Source organism: Raphanus sativus, chromosome 7 (assembly GCF_000801105.2).
Source record: "Raphanus sativus cultivar WK10039 chromosome 7, ASM80110v3, whole genome shotgun sequence".
Lineage (NCBI taxonomy): Eukaryota > Viridiplantae > Streptophyta > Magnoliopsida > Brassicales > Brassicaceae > Raphanus > Raphanus sativus.
The window spans coordinates 13,717,855-13,733,586 of NC_079517.1; the positions used below are offsets into that span (position 1 = coordinate 13,717,855).

General features: G+C 41.1%; 1 protein-coding gene across 1 annotated transcript; it reads left to right on the top strand.

The window, feature by feature from the left end:
* Positions 1-13,976: 13,976 nt before the first annotated feature.
* LOC108815453 (uncharacterized) lies at positions 13,977-14,876 on the top strand. Its single transcript, XM_018588052.1, has one exon. The coding sequence runs from the start codon at positions 13,977-13,979 to the stop codon at positions 14,874-14,876; it is 900 nt and encodes a 299-aa protein (XP_018443554.1).
* The last annotated feature ends 856 nt before the right edge of the window (positions 14,877-15,732 follow it).

The following is a 15,732-nucleotide window of genomic DNA, read 5'->3' on the forward strand; positions in this document are numbered from 1 at the left end:
CGGTGAGGAAGAATTTCTGTATTTCTTGAATGACTGCTGGTCCGATAACTTCCCAGTTGGAGTGGAAGAAGCTAGCCGAAAACCCATCAGGGCCTGGTGCCTTGTCTGCATTAATAGCAAAGGTAGCCTCCTTTATTTCTTTTGCTTGTGGTATCTTTGTGAGCTCTTCATTTTGCTGTCTTGAGATGCAGGGAGTTAAGGCGTCTATGACCGTTTGGCTGCAATCCATTGCCGATGAAACGAAGAGGTCATTGTAGAAAGCTGAGATGACTTCAGATATCTGTTCCTCTTCATACACTGGTAAGCCACTATGGTTCTCAATCACGGTCATCCTGTTCTTTGCTGATCTCACTTTTGCCACCGCATGGAAATAACCCGTATTTGAATCTCCTAGGGACAACCAAAGTTGGTGGCTACGCTGCTTCGGAATTCTTCTTCTGCTTTGTAGAGATGTAGGAGTTTGTTGTTGAGTTCCTGAATCAATGCGTCATCAGGTATTGTGTTTGACATTGCCAAATCCAGATTTTCTTTTGTCTGCTCCAGGGCTTTTGGCTATTCTCCTGAAACTCCTTACTCCATTTGCAGATGGCTTGTCGACATTTGGTTAGTCTCTCTTCAACCAGAAGGTCTCCTGTACAGTTCCAAATCGATTTCACCAGTTCTTTTATTTCCACATTCTCTCTCAACCTTCTGTCGAACCTAAAATTTTTTAGCCCTTTCTTTCTTGATGTGTCAGGAACGTGAGGAGTGGACGGTGGTCTGAGCCCTCAAATTTCAGATACTGGCTACGGCACGACGGGAACATATCAATCCAGTCGCTGTTGCATAAGGCACGATCAAGACGGCATAGAACCAGATGTGAATGACGCTTGCCCCCTCCAAGACATGTAACTTCCTGAGAAATTTAAGATCGAAGAGATCATTTTGAGAAAGGAACGATCTGAAAGAGCAGAAAGTTCCTTCTGCTCTTGCCGGACCACCACTTTTTTCACTATTATCAACAATTTCGTTGAAATCCCCTGTTAGGAACCACGGTCCCCCTCCATCTTGTTGTAGCTTTGAAATTGTATCCCAAACAGCTTGCCTTTTTGTGTGGTCCGGTTCTCCATACACAAAAGTAGTATGGAAGTTGTTCCCTTTGTAGCTTATCATTGTATCAATGTAGTTGTGTGACGATGATAAAACTGAGATATTGATTTCTTTTTTCCATGACAGGAACATGCCTCCTCCTCCTGGGCTGTGGGGTTCCACTGCAAAGTGATTGTCATCTTGGAGCCAGTGGAGTTCCTTCTGGATCATCTCAGTGGGGTTTTTCGTCTCCATAAGGAAGGTGATCGCAGGTTTCCTTCTTCTCTGGATCTCCTTAAGGCGCTGGACTGTTATGGGATTCCCCAACCCACAACAGTTCCAGCTCAGAACAGCTAAGGAGCCTGGTGCGGAGTTAACCGAAAATCCGATTTTCTCCTTGAACTTGCTGGTATCAAACGGATAGGAGGGTTCTGTGCTACGTTAGAGGGGCCAGATTGCTCATGTGCCTTCTTCTGCTTCTTCTGCTCAGTAGATCTTCCTCCATTACCCTCAGTTCTTCTAGGTGAGTTCTGTATCTGAGACATCAATCTTTTCTTTGAGCTAGTCCCCCTTAGAATATTTGGGCTGTTCCTCACTGGTTTTCGTTTTGCTTGTCTCCTTATGTTATTCTGACATTCAATGAGCGTCTCGTCGTCTGCTGGAACCTCCTCTGTCTCAGAAACGTTGGCTCCTACTAGGTCAGTTTCCTTTTCTCCTTCAGCCGTTGGGCTAACAATCACTGATCTTAACCTCACTGCAGGCGTTCTTCCATTAATCACAGGGGAGGTGTCAACAGGAGAGATCACCTCCACGGAGTTTGTTGCATTACCGTTAGTTGCCTTTTCACCAATAGGAGAAGCGTAACTGATTGATCGATCCATCACGAGATGTTCGTCTTGTCTGGGGGAGGTGTTGCAGGATTACTGATCGAAAAGTTGTGCTGCTGCTGGAGAGATTGGTAGTATTGATTGGCCGCGAGTATTCTTGTTGCTGCTTCATCAACGTCCCCATTTGCTTCTCCAAAATGGACTCTTTGGCGTCTTGCGGCTGCTTCCACAGGGTCCCCACAGTTCAGGTATTGTGAGTTGCTTCCTGGATCTCCTCCACGATTGCCTCTTTAGATAGAGGTAGAGAGTTGTATAATGCAACTTGCATATTTTCCTGCGAAGTGCTATCGGTGTTTCTTGTCTCTGCCTGTGTAGGTTTCTTTTGTAAAGGGGGCTCTTGGATTTGGGTAGGCTGTCCAGAGAGTTGTTTTGGCCTCCACTGCCCCGAGCTTCGCTGTGGGAACATGTCCCTTCCTCTGCGTGGTGCTTTGTCTGTTACTGTTCTGTTTTGCGAGTACGGAGGAGAGGTGTAGATGTGCGCACTTTCCTGTTCTTTGTAGGTGTTCCAGTTAGTGTTTGTGGCACTTGTAGGAGGAGGAATACGTGTCTTCTTGGTGTAAGTTCTCTCCCCAAACGGCTTCCCATGCCTATCAACACGTTCCTGGAATGTTTTAGCTTTTTCTATTGTTTCATTCTTGAAAGGTTCCGTTGAGTGAAGCGGGGACATTGCTCTAGTTATCGTTCTTTGTGGTGAAGATCTTCGAGAGGTGAAGCTTCTTTCTCTCTCTGCTCTTTTGTGCCCTCCCTGCTTCAATGGCTTTCTCCTCTTCGTATTTTGATCTATCGTCCTTGCGTTTTGGGGGGCAGTCAGTCCTGTGGTGTAGGAGTGAGAAGCAGTAGGAGCAGTGCTGTTCGAGCCTCTCGTATTCCAAGGTAATGGAGCTTTCCTCTCCTGAATCAAATTCAATGATTGGATCGACGATAAGTGGCTTGAGCCCGTCTACCATAACCCTGACTCTGGCTGTTGTGCGTGTTAGCTCATGGTTGCTTAGGGTTCCCAGCTCTTGACCAACTCTGCACACCATGTCATCGTGCCAATAGTGCAAAGGAAGGCCCTTTATACGGATCCAGAAGGGTATTTGCGACGGGAAGGTGTTGGAGATGATGGGTTCCCATCTCTGAATGAGCACCATCCAGTATGCAAAGTGGTAAGGCCTGTTATCGAGGACCCTTCTTAAGTCATCTTCTCTTTCGAAGCGGTACTGGAAGCAGTTGTTCCCCAGATCTGAGCCATTTACTTTCCCTTGTAGGTTCCATTTTCGCGGGAGGGCCGGTATGAGAGCCCACATCTTTTGCTCCTAGGGGTGGTAATGCGTCCAATGAGGGTGAGCGCGTTGTCCTTGATGAGAGCAGCATTATCAAGTTTAGGGGCCTTTACCCTAACTGGTCTCCTTTCATCACCTTCATTCATCTGCTTCTTCCCTTTCTCCAGTTCTGTGAAACGTGGGGCCATGATTACTTCCTTTCCAAGTATCAGTTAGATACGTACAGCTGGAGGAGTTACAGTCGACTCCAAGCTTCAGAAACGTATCTTTTTTATTCTTAGCAAGGGTAAAAGGTTGGAATTGGAGAGAAACAGGACAAGGTAAGAGGTAGCTGATGAGATTGTTGAGTAGAGTAAACGTTGTTGACACTTGATCTTGAGAAAGCTTGTGGATCTACAGAATCTTGGTGTTTGAGTTTGAAAACAAAAGACTCTAGAGCTGCAAACTTTGCTTGACAGAAGCTTCTTTTGGCAACAAAATAGGGCTTCCGAGTGGCACCGTGGAGCATACGATGGATATTCTTCCAAACTAGGCAAAGAAGTGTGTGGTCGCTTTCTTGCTATTACCCGCTGGACTTCTACGTGCGCCTGTCTTGGAGAACGTGCCTGGGAGAGAAATTTCGACCAGCGTCCTTTTGTACATACAGTTCTGCACTATATGGTTGATATCAACAATCACAAATCACACATAATTTTCTTATTGGTCAATTTTCTCTAGCGACTAATTTTCTTATTCTCGGGTGGGGCACATGCCACACCCTCTAACACACTGGATCCGCCCCTGCACACCTCTTTGCATTTTTATCAATTTAGTATTATTATGAAATTTAAATAGAGATTTCTTTCACTCCGATAACCGACCAGTTTTCCTAAGAGTAAATGCGAATACGATAGTAAGCATTATGATTCAGTTGACATTAAATGACATATGAGGAACATCATGAACATGAAAATGAAGTTTTAAAAAAATAGAAAAATGAAGCATAGAAAATGTATTGAAGCATTTACTACTATAACAGGAAAGATTTTTTTTTGTCAACAACAGGAAGGATAATATGGGACCATTCCAAGTTGGAAAATTTCAACTTACTAAAATACTACGCGAGTCCCACTACCTCGCTCCTGTCTTCTAATTTTGTTTTTGGAACATCGAGTAGGTATCTACTACTTTTCTATCGGATGCGTTAACTTGTAAAACAAAGTTAGTATTACTTTTCTTGCAAAAGATAAATTACTAAATTGCAAAACAAGTTACATGTGAGTAATTAACTAGGTTCAGTTTAGTTTTTGTAGTAGATTGGAGCTAAACAGTCATGTTTTAATAGTTTTTTTTCGTTTTTTAACCTAGTTGATGGTTCCATTCAACTAATGGTTCATTCAATCTTTTCGTCCAACGCAAAGCTCGGCTAATATATAAGTGACCACGATTTACGTTATTTCACCGACAAAAACAACTTATATACACATATCTACTTGCCTCAGATTGTCGGAATATATTATCATCGAAATACAAAAACTAGAAATAAAGTTACAAAATAATGTAATTTAGCTGCAGTAAAGTTACTATAGTGGAGCTCACTAAACAAAAGGAGAAAAGAAAAAAGGAAAATAAAGATCAAAGTGGACCCCGGTTTGCCGACAAAGCTGATGGACATATGTAAAAAGAAAATACATGTAACAGTAATACTAAATTATTCATTTCGTTTCTAAATAAATGTCATTTTGACACTTTTCACAATTATTAAAAAATTACAAAAATATATGTAAGTTTTTATTAATTATATCTTTTTGACCAATAGTCTTTGAAATAAATAAAATTATTTATTAAGTCAATGTAATTTACAACTAATTTTTTGTTGAAAATAAATATAATTTGTACTGAAATCATAATATGATATGTTCTGTGTAGGGATGGCAATCAAGGACCTCGACCGCGGGCCTGGCCCGTAAAAACTTGCTGCGGGGCGGGATTGGGACTACATTTGATAAACCCGCAAATTGCGGGCCTCGCGGGACGGGTTCAAACCGGGACAGGTTCAAAGCGGGATGGGCTCAAAGCGGGACGGGTCGAAAGCGGGATGGGTTAAACCGCGGGATTTGAAGCTTTCTGAGAGAGAGAGAGAGAGAGAGAGAGAGAGAGAGAGAGAGAGAGAGAGAGAGAGAGAGAGAGAGAGAGAGAGAGAGAGAGAGAGAGAGAGAGAGAGAGAGAAGGGATTAGACATTATGGAGCTCCGTTGATGGTGGTTTCAGGGTCGATGATGCTTCCGGTCTCCCAAACATCTCTGATCTGCACTGGTGGAGCTTCTTGAAGCCATCATAAATGATAATAAAAACATTTGTTTTGTATAAGCTTAATGTATTGATCTTGTAAAATTATGCTCGATCATTTGTAAGCTCAAACTCAATTATTGTCTATGTTTGTTTGTGCATGTAGAAACAAGCAATGTAGTATTCAATATCCCGCGGGACGGTCCGCGAAGGCCTACATATTTCGCGGTACGGGATTGGGCAGCTAGTTTGAGGACCGCATCCCGCGCAGGACAGACCCGCCATGTACCGCCAGAAACCGAATCCGCAGCGGTTCAGGACGGGATGGGACGGGAGAGCCCAATTGCCATCTCTAGTTCTGTGTAAAAAAAAATTGCTGGAATGAAAATTATTACAAAATCAGAGGAAATAATAAATATCGTCGGATAGGTTCAGCGGTTCAGGTAATCCTTACGAAATTTCCAAAATTTACGAGCACAGTAATACCGAAATTCCGAAAATTCCGACAATTTTTGTCTTTTGCTTCCATTTCTTTTGCTTCCATTTCAATCTTTTCTTTTGTCAAAGACTCATTTTCATTCCTAATAAATACCTCAACATAGACGTAAGATATACACGGTCGACCAGAAAAAAACGCATATGTATACGGGTAGGTCTCTATAAATATGATATATAATACTTATGAATATAATCATTTACATAATTAAAAATAGAGCACATATCTCTTGAAAAGGAAAAAAAAAAAAAAATCGTCATCTGTATGAAGAATTATATACTTATAGTTAGACATCTTCTTGCATGCCATTAATATATAAATATATTTTTATAATATTATTTAAGAATTAATTTGTTATTTGTTATTTTCTTCATAATTTAGAAATAGTCAATATATGTAATAAATATTTTCTAAATATTTATATTTGAATAATAATTTTTTTAAAATATTATAATAATTACAATGCATAGTCCAAAAATATTTGATATTATTTTATTTATTATTATTTTAAAGGAACCTTTTCTTGCATGCCATTAAAATATAAATATATGTTTCTTAAGATAAAATGAGTTATATATTGTTTTGGATTATTGTTAACATGAACTTATAAATAGAAAGCTATGTGTCCAAAGTAGACACACCTCATAGTTACATAAATATATCTACAAATTCAGATAATTTAAATAAACTTTAGGATGATATTGTTTGTTTTGTAGCTACGTATTCAGATTATGATAAAATCATGTAAAGTGCAATCAAATTAATGTTTGTAGAATTCATCAAAAAAGCTCAAATAATGTATTAATTGACGAATGGGTGTTTACTCTTATAGATCTTATTTATAATCCAGTTACGCTTTTGTTATTCTAAATTTATTTTTTCTGTTCTTTTATATATTTTGTCAGTATCTTTTTTGATGATGATATGATGATGTTTGTCAAATTTGTGGTAATTTCCTTCAACAAAGATACAAGATAGAGAAGAGGTGGATGTATAATATGCAACCATGAAAGACAACCTCCTGATTAGTTTCAGCAAAAACAGGTTTCTCAAACACACCACTGGAAACTGAAGCTAATTACTTATTGATGACAATAACACACATGGAATGTGAGTTTCAGATCAATTATGGTCGAAAGAGATTGTAAAATCTTAATTGATACAATATGCAGGAAAACTTAAATTATCTCGATTAAAATATTCAGTTTGATATCTATATGTGGAATAAAAATTCTTAATCTACTTTTATATAACCAAGGTAATAAATAATGTCTCAGCTCATTCCTTTACAACTTAGAGTGATTTTAACTTCGTCTTTTATACCTACCAGAGATATAGCTCCGCGCAAGCGCGGAGTCGTGAATATCTAAAAGAATTTTCGATTTGTGTTCATGAATTCGATATCTAGCAACATTTTTTTTCAAGAATATGTTAGATATAGACCATATATCCACTCAGATTCAACATCTGATACGCTGACTAATTGACATCCTCATTAGTTATCCAGTAAATCTGCAACCTGTGTAAATATAAGAAAATAATAATTTATCACAATTTAGAAATCCCACACAATAGTAAAATCCTTTATTAAACATAGCGCAATAATATATACATACCAAAAAAATAGTCAAGACGAGAATTTTTTAACAGAAATAAAAAATAAATCTCCATGAGCTCCTCTTAGATCTATGCGACCTCTCTCGGTTCGTCCAAAAAGTTGTGTTTCTTTTTCAATGGTTTTTTTCTGTAGTTATCAGCTGTGTAAACAATTTTGTTCGCCTCCTCCTTGAAACTACCAGTGTGTTCTAATTCAAATTTGAAGTATGAGAAATTAGTGAATTCCTCCATGGCGTACATGTCTTAGCGGACACTTCAGAAAGTAGAACAAAGAACATAGAAAAGTTATACTAATCAAGTTTTCAGTAGGACTATGAAATTATATCAATTTAAGGAGTTTTAATGATATGTGACACTGAATAGAGCGGTTTAGAGTGTAATGGTTTATCATTGGATGTGAGAGTTAAACGACAAAGTGGGAGAACCCTATGCCATATTCAAAGACAGTGCAAAAGAATAGACGATTAGGAAGCTTTTTGGGTATGTCTGACGCATCAGCCTCACCTTTTAAAGGTTATGTAGAAACTGAATGTCATAGGCCGCAAGTTAATTTAAAATGACCCAACAATCATTATTTCATTACATAATCACGTTCGAAAACTCACTGCCGAGGGCCGTAAAATCACCAGAAAAACGTAATTCAGACACCAACGATGACAATTTAAACTGACTCAGTCCAAAAACCAAAATTCATAAAAACTTAAATTTTCATTCATTTCATCCTATAATCGAGTAGTATATTTAAAAATTCATGAAATTTTAATGAAAATGGCAAAAACGAAGAAACTGATGTATAACTCTTGAAAAATTATGAGCTGTCGGAGTCAATATTGCAGAAAGTCTAAAGAAGAAGACGACTTGTAAAAATCATAATTTCCTTTCATTAAATTTAATCATAAAAAATGCAAAACGCACATGTTTTTTATTCGAACCCGGGTTGTGAGCTTCTTTAATGATACATAAACTACTGTACTAAGTGATATTTAGTGATATTCATATGAATACATACTATTTTAAAACAAAAATATAAAGATGGATCCCACAAATATTTATTAAAATCTGATGTGGACACCTTAATAAGAGAAGAAAATGTTTCATTGTATATATGATTGGTTGTTTCCACCTTAATGGCTTCATAATTCCTTGTATCATGATTATGTAGATTTAATTGTTGTTTAAATACAAATTTGACACTAAAAACTCTAAAACCTTTTTAACTCTAAAACGCGGGCGCATTAACCGTTTACGCAGCAAGTAAACTTACGTAACTCGTTGCTTGTCCGTACGTTTTCCCCAAATCACTAAATAAAATCGGATGTTTACAAAAATTCAATTTTTGTAATACGTAAGTTTAAAATCATATATAAGTTTGAAGTTATGTTATTAGTCAGTGAAAACATAAACAAAAGAAGGTTTAGGAGCCGAATAGCTTTTCTCTCTCCTGCGATAAGAAAGGCGACCTGCAATCTGACCGTTGGCTCTGAGATCTGACCGTTGCTCCACCGTCGGAGAGCCCTCTGCTCGCCGGCAAGTTCTTTTTCTCTGCTCGTTCTCCTCTGCTCACTCTCGTCTCTCCTCCATGTATCTCGATGCTGCTCTCGAAGAAAAAGTATCGCCCTCCCTTTGCTCTCTCGTTCAAGTCCCGTCATCTGCTACGCTCTATTAAGAACTCTTCAATGGCTAAGAAGAAGATTAAGTCCATCTCGGTCGTCGATCTCCCTGATTTTGACGTTCCTGTTTCTGGATCTATGATTCTTGGTTCGGATTTCTCTACGTTGGCTCCTCCTTCCGGCGGATCCCCTCAGTTTTCTTTTGGATCGTTCGCTCCTGCTCTACATGGAGTGGTATCTCTTCCTAGTTTATCTCGCGATTCTGGGTTGTTCTCTGTGTCTCCTGTTCTGTCCAGTGGTGTTTCTCTGCCAGGTCAATCAACTGGTTTTGGTTTGTCTCCTCCGGTAACTCTTCAAGCTCTTCAAGAGGGCTCTCCGGTAACTCCTCAAGCTTTTTCTTCTCCGGTGGCGGTGGCTCCAGTTCTTAGCGGTGGTCCTCAGCCTCCAGTTCTTAGCGGTGGTCCTCAGGCTCCAGTTCTTAGCGGTGGTTCTCAGCCTCTCCAGACAGGCTATACTTCAGCTGAGGTTAAAGCCCCTGAGGTGAGGAACTACGCTGCTCTGCTAAAGAGCTCTGCTCAGCTCCAACAGCTAGGAACTCCGGTAGAACATGTGTCCGGTGCTCCTTTCGTCCTTATCCCAGATGAGAACATTGAAGCTGCTAAGATTGAATTTAAAGACTTCATTTATGCTCGTTTTCATGGTGATTATCCTTCGATGGGGAAAATTATCGGTATAGTCAATGCGGTATGGGCAAAAACGGGTCCACGGATTTTTGTTCACAACCTTGGACATGGTACCTATCTTCTACGAGTCACTAGTCCTCGTACTCGAGAGGTGTTACTCTCTCGTACTTGCTGGAACATCGGGGGACTTCCTATGTTTATAGCGCCATGGGCGCCTGATTACTCCCCGGAGGAACCTCCTCTTACGGATGCTATTGTGCCGGTCGAGATGAGAAACGTTCCTTACCTGCTATTCAACAAGGAGAGCTTGAGTCGTATCGCAACTGCAGTTGGCAAACCAGAGTCCCTTGCTCCAGAAACAGAGCGCAAGGAAAACTTCGAGGTGGCTAAGCTGTTCGTTAGGGTTGATCTCACAGCACCTCTACCAAACAAAATTATCTCTGGATTCTCCAATGGTAGGGAGGTGGTGATTGATGTCTCTTACCCTTGGTTGCCAGTCCAATGTGAACTTTGTAAGAAGTATGGACACAAGTCGTCAAAGTGCACAGATGGGGTGTTGGTACGCGATGTGCACCAGGAAGGACCTAGGATTCATCCCTCAGAAAATGCAAGAAGGAGATCGAAATCGAGGCCGGGACGTTCTACTGAAAAAAAAGTTAAGCAAGGGCAGCTCCGCTACGTACCAGTAAATCATAGCTCTCCCGAGGTCTACGTTGATGCTGATTCAGATGTAGTTCCTGTGGTAAACACAGTCGTTACTCCGGCTCAGGAAGATACATCTGCCGAATTGGAGGAGGGTGAAATTTGCCAGGTTACAATGGAGAAATCTTCTGTTCTTCAGGCTCCCACAGGAGAAAATAACAATATTCTTGCTTCGGAAAAGGAACTGCAAGTTATCTTAGATGCTCAGCCAGTGGTGGTTCCTATTAATGAAATGATTATTGCTGCGATCACAGATGCTATTACTACTGCTTTTAACCAGGAGGAGGCTCAGTACTCGCTAGACGGGGGCTCGGTCCCTGACGAAGTTGAGCTGCTGCCGGATCCGACGGGAGCTATCCTGCCTCCTGTTTCTGCTGGAGTGGTGCCTAATGAGTCTGCTGAAGCAAGTGAGTCACCTCGAGATGATGGGTTTCAGGTGATTACTGAGACTGCTATGGTTACTGAAACTGTAACAGTTGCGCAAGAAGGTGTAATCTCAGAGGAACCTTTGTATCCCGCTGAAGTAGAGGAGCGGGAAAATCCTTTTATCCTGGTTAACAACAGGAAGAGTAGCCGCAAGGCTGCGAAGCGTCATTAAAATTATCAGATATGTTTTTTGCATGGAATATAAGGGGTCTGAACCATCCAAGACGCCAAACCATGACTAAGGATTGGATTAATATCCATAGACCACTTTTCGGAGCTTTTTTGGAGACTCATATTTTGGAGAGTAATAAAGAGAGAGTTTTAGGAGCTATTCCAAGGGGATGGAATTATTTTGGTAATTATGCTGATGATGCCTCGGGTCGTATCGTCGTCGTTTGGGATCCGAGTGTACTTCTAGTCATCTATGGTGCGACTGCTCAATCAGTTACGTGTGGGGTTTCTATTTTGTCGGAAAACATCTCCCTCACGGTTACTTTTGTTTATGGTTTCAACTTGGTTGAGGAGCGGAGGAGTTTGTGGAATAATTTGGTGGATTTGCAGGCTACAACTCCGGTTTCTTCTCATCCTTGGGCTGTGTTGGGTGATTTCAATCAGATGCTGCGTTCTTCTCATCACTCACGCCACCTGATCTCTCATGTTGATGACTCGGGTATGAATGAGGCGAACATCTCTCTTCAGGATGCACAACTCTTTGAGGCGCAGGCTAAAGGCTTACCTTTCACTTGGAGGAATAGTCAAGACGATAATCCTATTTCCACGAGAATTGACCATGCTTTCATTAATCAAGCTTGGTTATCGTCCTTCCCTGATTCATATGCGGAATTCTTGGATCCTTCTCAATCTGATCACACGCCTTGCTTGTTCCGGATGCCTTCTGTCGGACGTCGAGTCATTAAACCTTTCAAATTTTTTCACCATGTGATTGATCATCCTGACTATGCAGGGACAGTTAGAGAAGCGTGGAACACAGCTAACATCACCGGGACAGATCAATATAAGCTGGTCCGCTCTCTTAAGCTTTTGAAGAGACCACTAAGGAGTCTAAATAAGAGGCATTTTAGTGGTATATCTCAGAGGGTCAAAGAACAGAAGGAGAAAGTTAATATTCTGCAGAGAGCTTTACTTACTTCGCCGGTAACCTCAACAGCTCGGGAGGAGCATATTGAGAGAGATAAGCTGAATGGTCTACTTAAGGCAGAGGAAAAGTTTTACAGGCAAAGATCAAGAGTTCGTTGGGCAGATGTCGGTGACCGCAATACGCCATTTTATCATAGGACTGTGTCTGCTCATGCCTCCAGAAACCATATACACTTCCTCAAGGACGCCAATGATAGGGTTATATATTCTGTCGACGATATCAAATCACATGCTGCGGATTACTTCCAGGGTATCTTGGGAGCGACAGACCTTCCTTCTTCTCCGGCTTCTCTTGAGGATCTGCAGGCCCTGCTCCCCTTCCGATGCACTGAGCTACAACAGAACTACCTTAAACGTGAGGTTACAGCAGCCGAGATCAAAGCCACCCTTTTTGCAATGCCGCTAAATAAAAGTCCAGGGCCAGACGGGTACTCAGTTGAGTTTATCAGAGCTTCTTGGGACATTGTTGGTCAGGATATCACATCTGCCGTAAGGGAATTCTTTCGTAATGGAAAGCTACTCAAGGACATGAATACTACCGCGATTGCCCTTATTCCTAAGAAATCAGAAGCTTGCTCTCTCACTGATTATAGACCAATTAGCTGCTGCAACATTGTCTACAAGCTAATCTCCAAAATCATAGCTAATCGCCTCAAGCCTATTTTGACAGAATGCGTCAGTCCAAATCAAGCCGCTTTTCTAAAAGGCCGCAGTCTAGGAGAGAATGTCTTATTGGCAACTGAGCTCATCAAGGATTACAATAAATCTTCTTGTCTTAAGAGTGCTATGATTAAGATTGACATTCGCAAAGCTTTTGATACTGTCTGCTGGGATTTTGTGATTAAAGTTTTGCAGGCTCAGCATTTTCCTCCGATGTTCGTCACATGGATAACTGAGTGTATCTCCTCTCCGAGATTTTCAGTGGCTATTAACGGGGAATTGGCTGGTTTCTTTGAGGGGAAAAAGGGTCTTCGTCAAGGAGATTCGATTTCTCCTTATCTCTTCATCATGCTCATGGAAGTTCTATCTCGTTTGCTTGACAGGGCAGAATCTGATGGTGTCTACAGGCTGCATCCTTTGTGTACTACTCCCAAGCTCACCCACCTGCTTTTCGCCGATGACTTATTAGTCTTCTCCGATGGCTCAAGGGTCTCCACTGCAGGGATAAAAAGTGTTATGAATCGGTTTAGGGACTGGTCCGGTCTGGATACTAATGAGGCTAAGTCAGAGATTTTTTATGGTGGATATTCAGACACTCAAGCCTCGGTTCTAAGCGATTTATCTGGTTTCCGCCGTGGTGCATTTCCTACTAGATACCTTGGGCTACCTCTTAGTCCAAAGAAGATCTCTGCGGCTACTCTGCAGCCTTTCCTTGACCGTATAACATCAAAGCTTCACTCTTGGACTGTTAAATATTTATCCTTTGCCGGTAAGGTAATGATGATCTCCTCGGTGATATACGGTATGGTTAATTTTTGGAGTTCTGTGTTTGTGCTGCCTAAGGGGTTCTACGCTAAGGTGGATTCATTATGCTCGGGCTTTCTCTGGAAAAATAGCACAACCTCTGCTGCCGGTGCAAGGGTCTCTTGGAAACACATCTGTACTCCCAAAAAGGAGGGCGGTCTTGGTATCAGATTACTAGAAGAGTTTGAGATGGTTTTCCGATTAAAGAGGCTATGGCTATTTTTCTATGGATCAGGCTCTCTTTGGGTCCCGTGGTTTAAAGAAAACAGGTTTGCTGGCAGGAGTCTCTGGCTAATAAATGACTCGCCAAGGTTCTCAAGTGCTATCCGAAGTATGCTCCAGCTTAAGGATCAACTTCATACCTTTCTTCGTTGCAGCATCGGAGATGGTAACACAGCCTTGTTTTGGCATGATTATTGGACTGAGCTGGGTCCTTTGCATCAACTCTTCGGACCGACAGGTCCTCGCTCTCTCAGGATTCCTCTCAATGCTAATGTATCTCGAGCAGTATCCAATGGCCATTGGAGCATCCCGTCGGCCCGATCTGAAGACGCTGTAACTCTACAGATCATTTTGTCGACAACGGTGATTCCATCGTCAAGTAACAGAGCCGACGTCTTCTTGTGGAGAAACAGCTCCGGAGGTTTTGGTCCATCTTTCTCTTCTCGGGTTACTTGGGAGAGGTTAAGAGTAACTAGGCCGCAGGTTCCGTGGTACTCGGTGGTTTGGTTTAAAGAGGAGATTCCACGATGTTCTTTTATTTCTTGGACGGCGTTCCTCGGAAGACTTCCCACTCGGGATCGTTTAATTTCTTGGGGTTTATCGGTGCCACCAGGTTGTGTTCTCTGCTCTTTAGCTGATGAGTCTGTAAACCATTTGTTTTTTCAATGTCCCTTTGCGGTTGCTACTTGGTCTCGTTTCTGTGGCAGGTACATGGCGTCACCACCATCCTCTCTTGCTGATGTCGTCCTCCTCTGCCAACAGCTTCCTGGACCTCATGCTTCCCGTGCGGTGGTTGTGCTCAAGCTTATCAACCAGGTTATCGTCTACACCCTCTGGCGAGAGAGAAATAGCCGCATCTTCTCCGGTGTTTCTTCATCCCAAGAGGCCTGTTCGCGTCTGGTGGATCGAGCCGTAAGAGATAGGTTGCTGTCCTTGACTCGTCCTACTGCTACTGCTCCGTCCCCTTCTTTACTTGAGCTGTTCTTTTGGTTTGTTTCCCCGTTCAGTTAATGCTACTCTCTTTTTATTGCTCTGTCTCAAGCTTCTTTTCTTGTTCTTCTTCTGTTCTGCTTCTTCTCTTTTTTCTGTAATAAGTTGTGTCTCACAACATTGTAAACTCTAAAAAAGTGGTATAAATTTTGACATTTAGACCAAAAAAAAAAGAAAACATAAACAAAACAAGCGAAAACAGCCACTAGGCTTTTCTCCTAGCACCCGCGACCTCCAACAAAAATAGCAACACTCTAGCCACTAGACCAAGCTGTTTTCATTGTATTATCTCACATATAATAATATATATGGATAAATACTATAAAATTAATCCCCGATTAATTTTCGATTTCCTTTCAATTCGCTAGGCCCATACCGTCTGCACGCGTTACGCCTAGCGCAACCTTAAACATTGATCAAAACTAGACAAACATCACCACTTTGTAATTTTGAAAGAAACTTCACAAAAATCAATGTATGTATTCAATGAAGGAAACTTCAAGAGAAACTCTACAGCATCGTATCTGACATTAAGGCCGTTGGTCTATCGTTTGATTTTGTTTCTTTTACCTGGATCTCTCGCTAGAGAAACAGAGATGCGGATTCGCTGGCTAAGCAGAGTTTGTCTTCCGAGCTTGCCTTAATGGTCTTATCTAACAATGGCTAAATAAAACATTGAATGAATGAAATTTTGTGTTTAAAAAAATACTCAATAAAATGAAAATTAATATTTTCAAAATGAAGAATCATGCATAAAAGATAAGAAAATAAAATATTCACAACAAGAAACTAAGATTTGGTTAAATAAAGCTCAAAAACTATCAACGAATAAAAATATCAGTTTAGTATTTTTTCAAATTTAATAATTTATATAAAT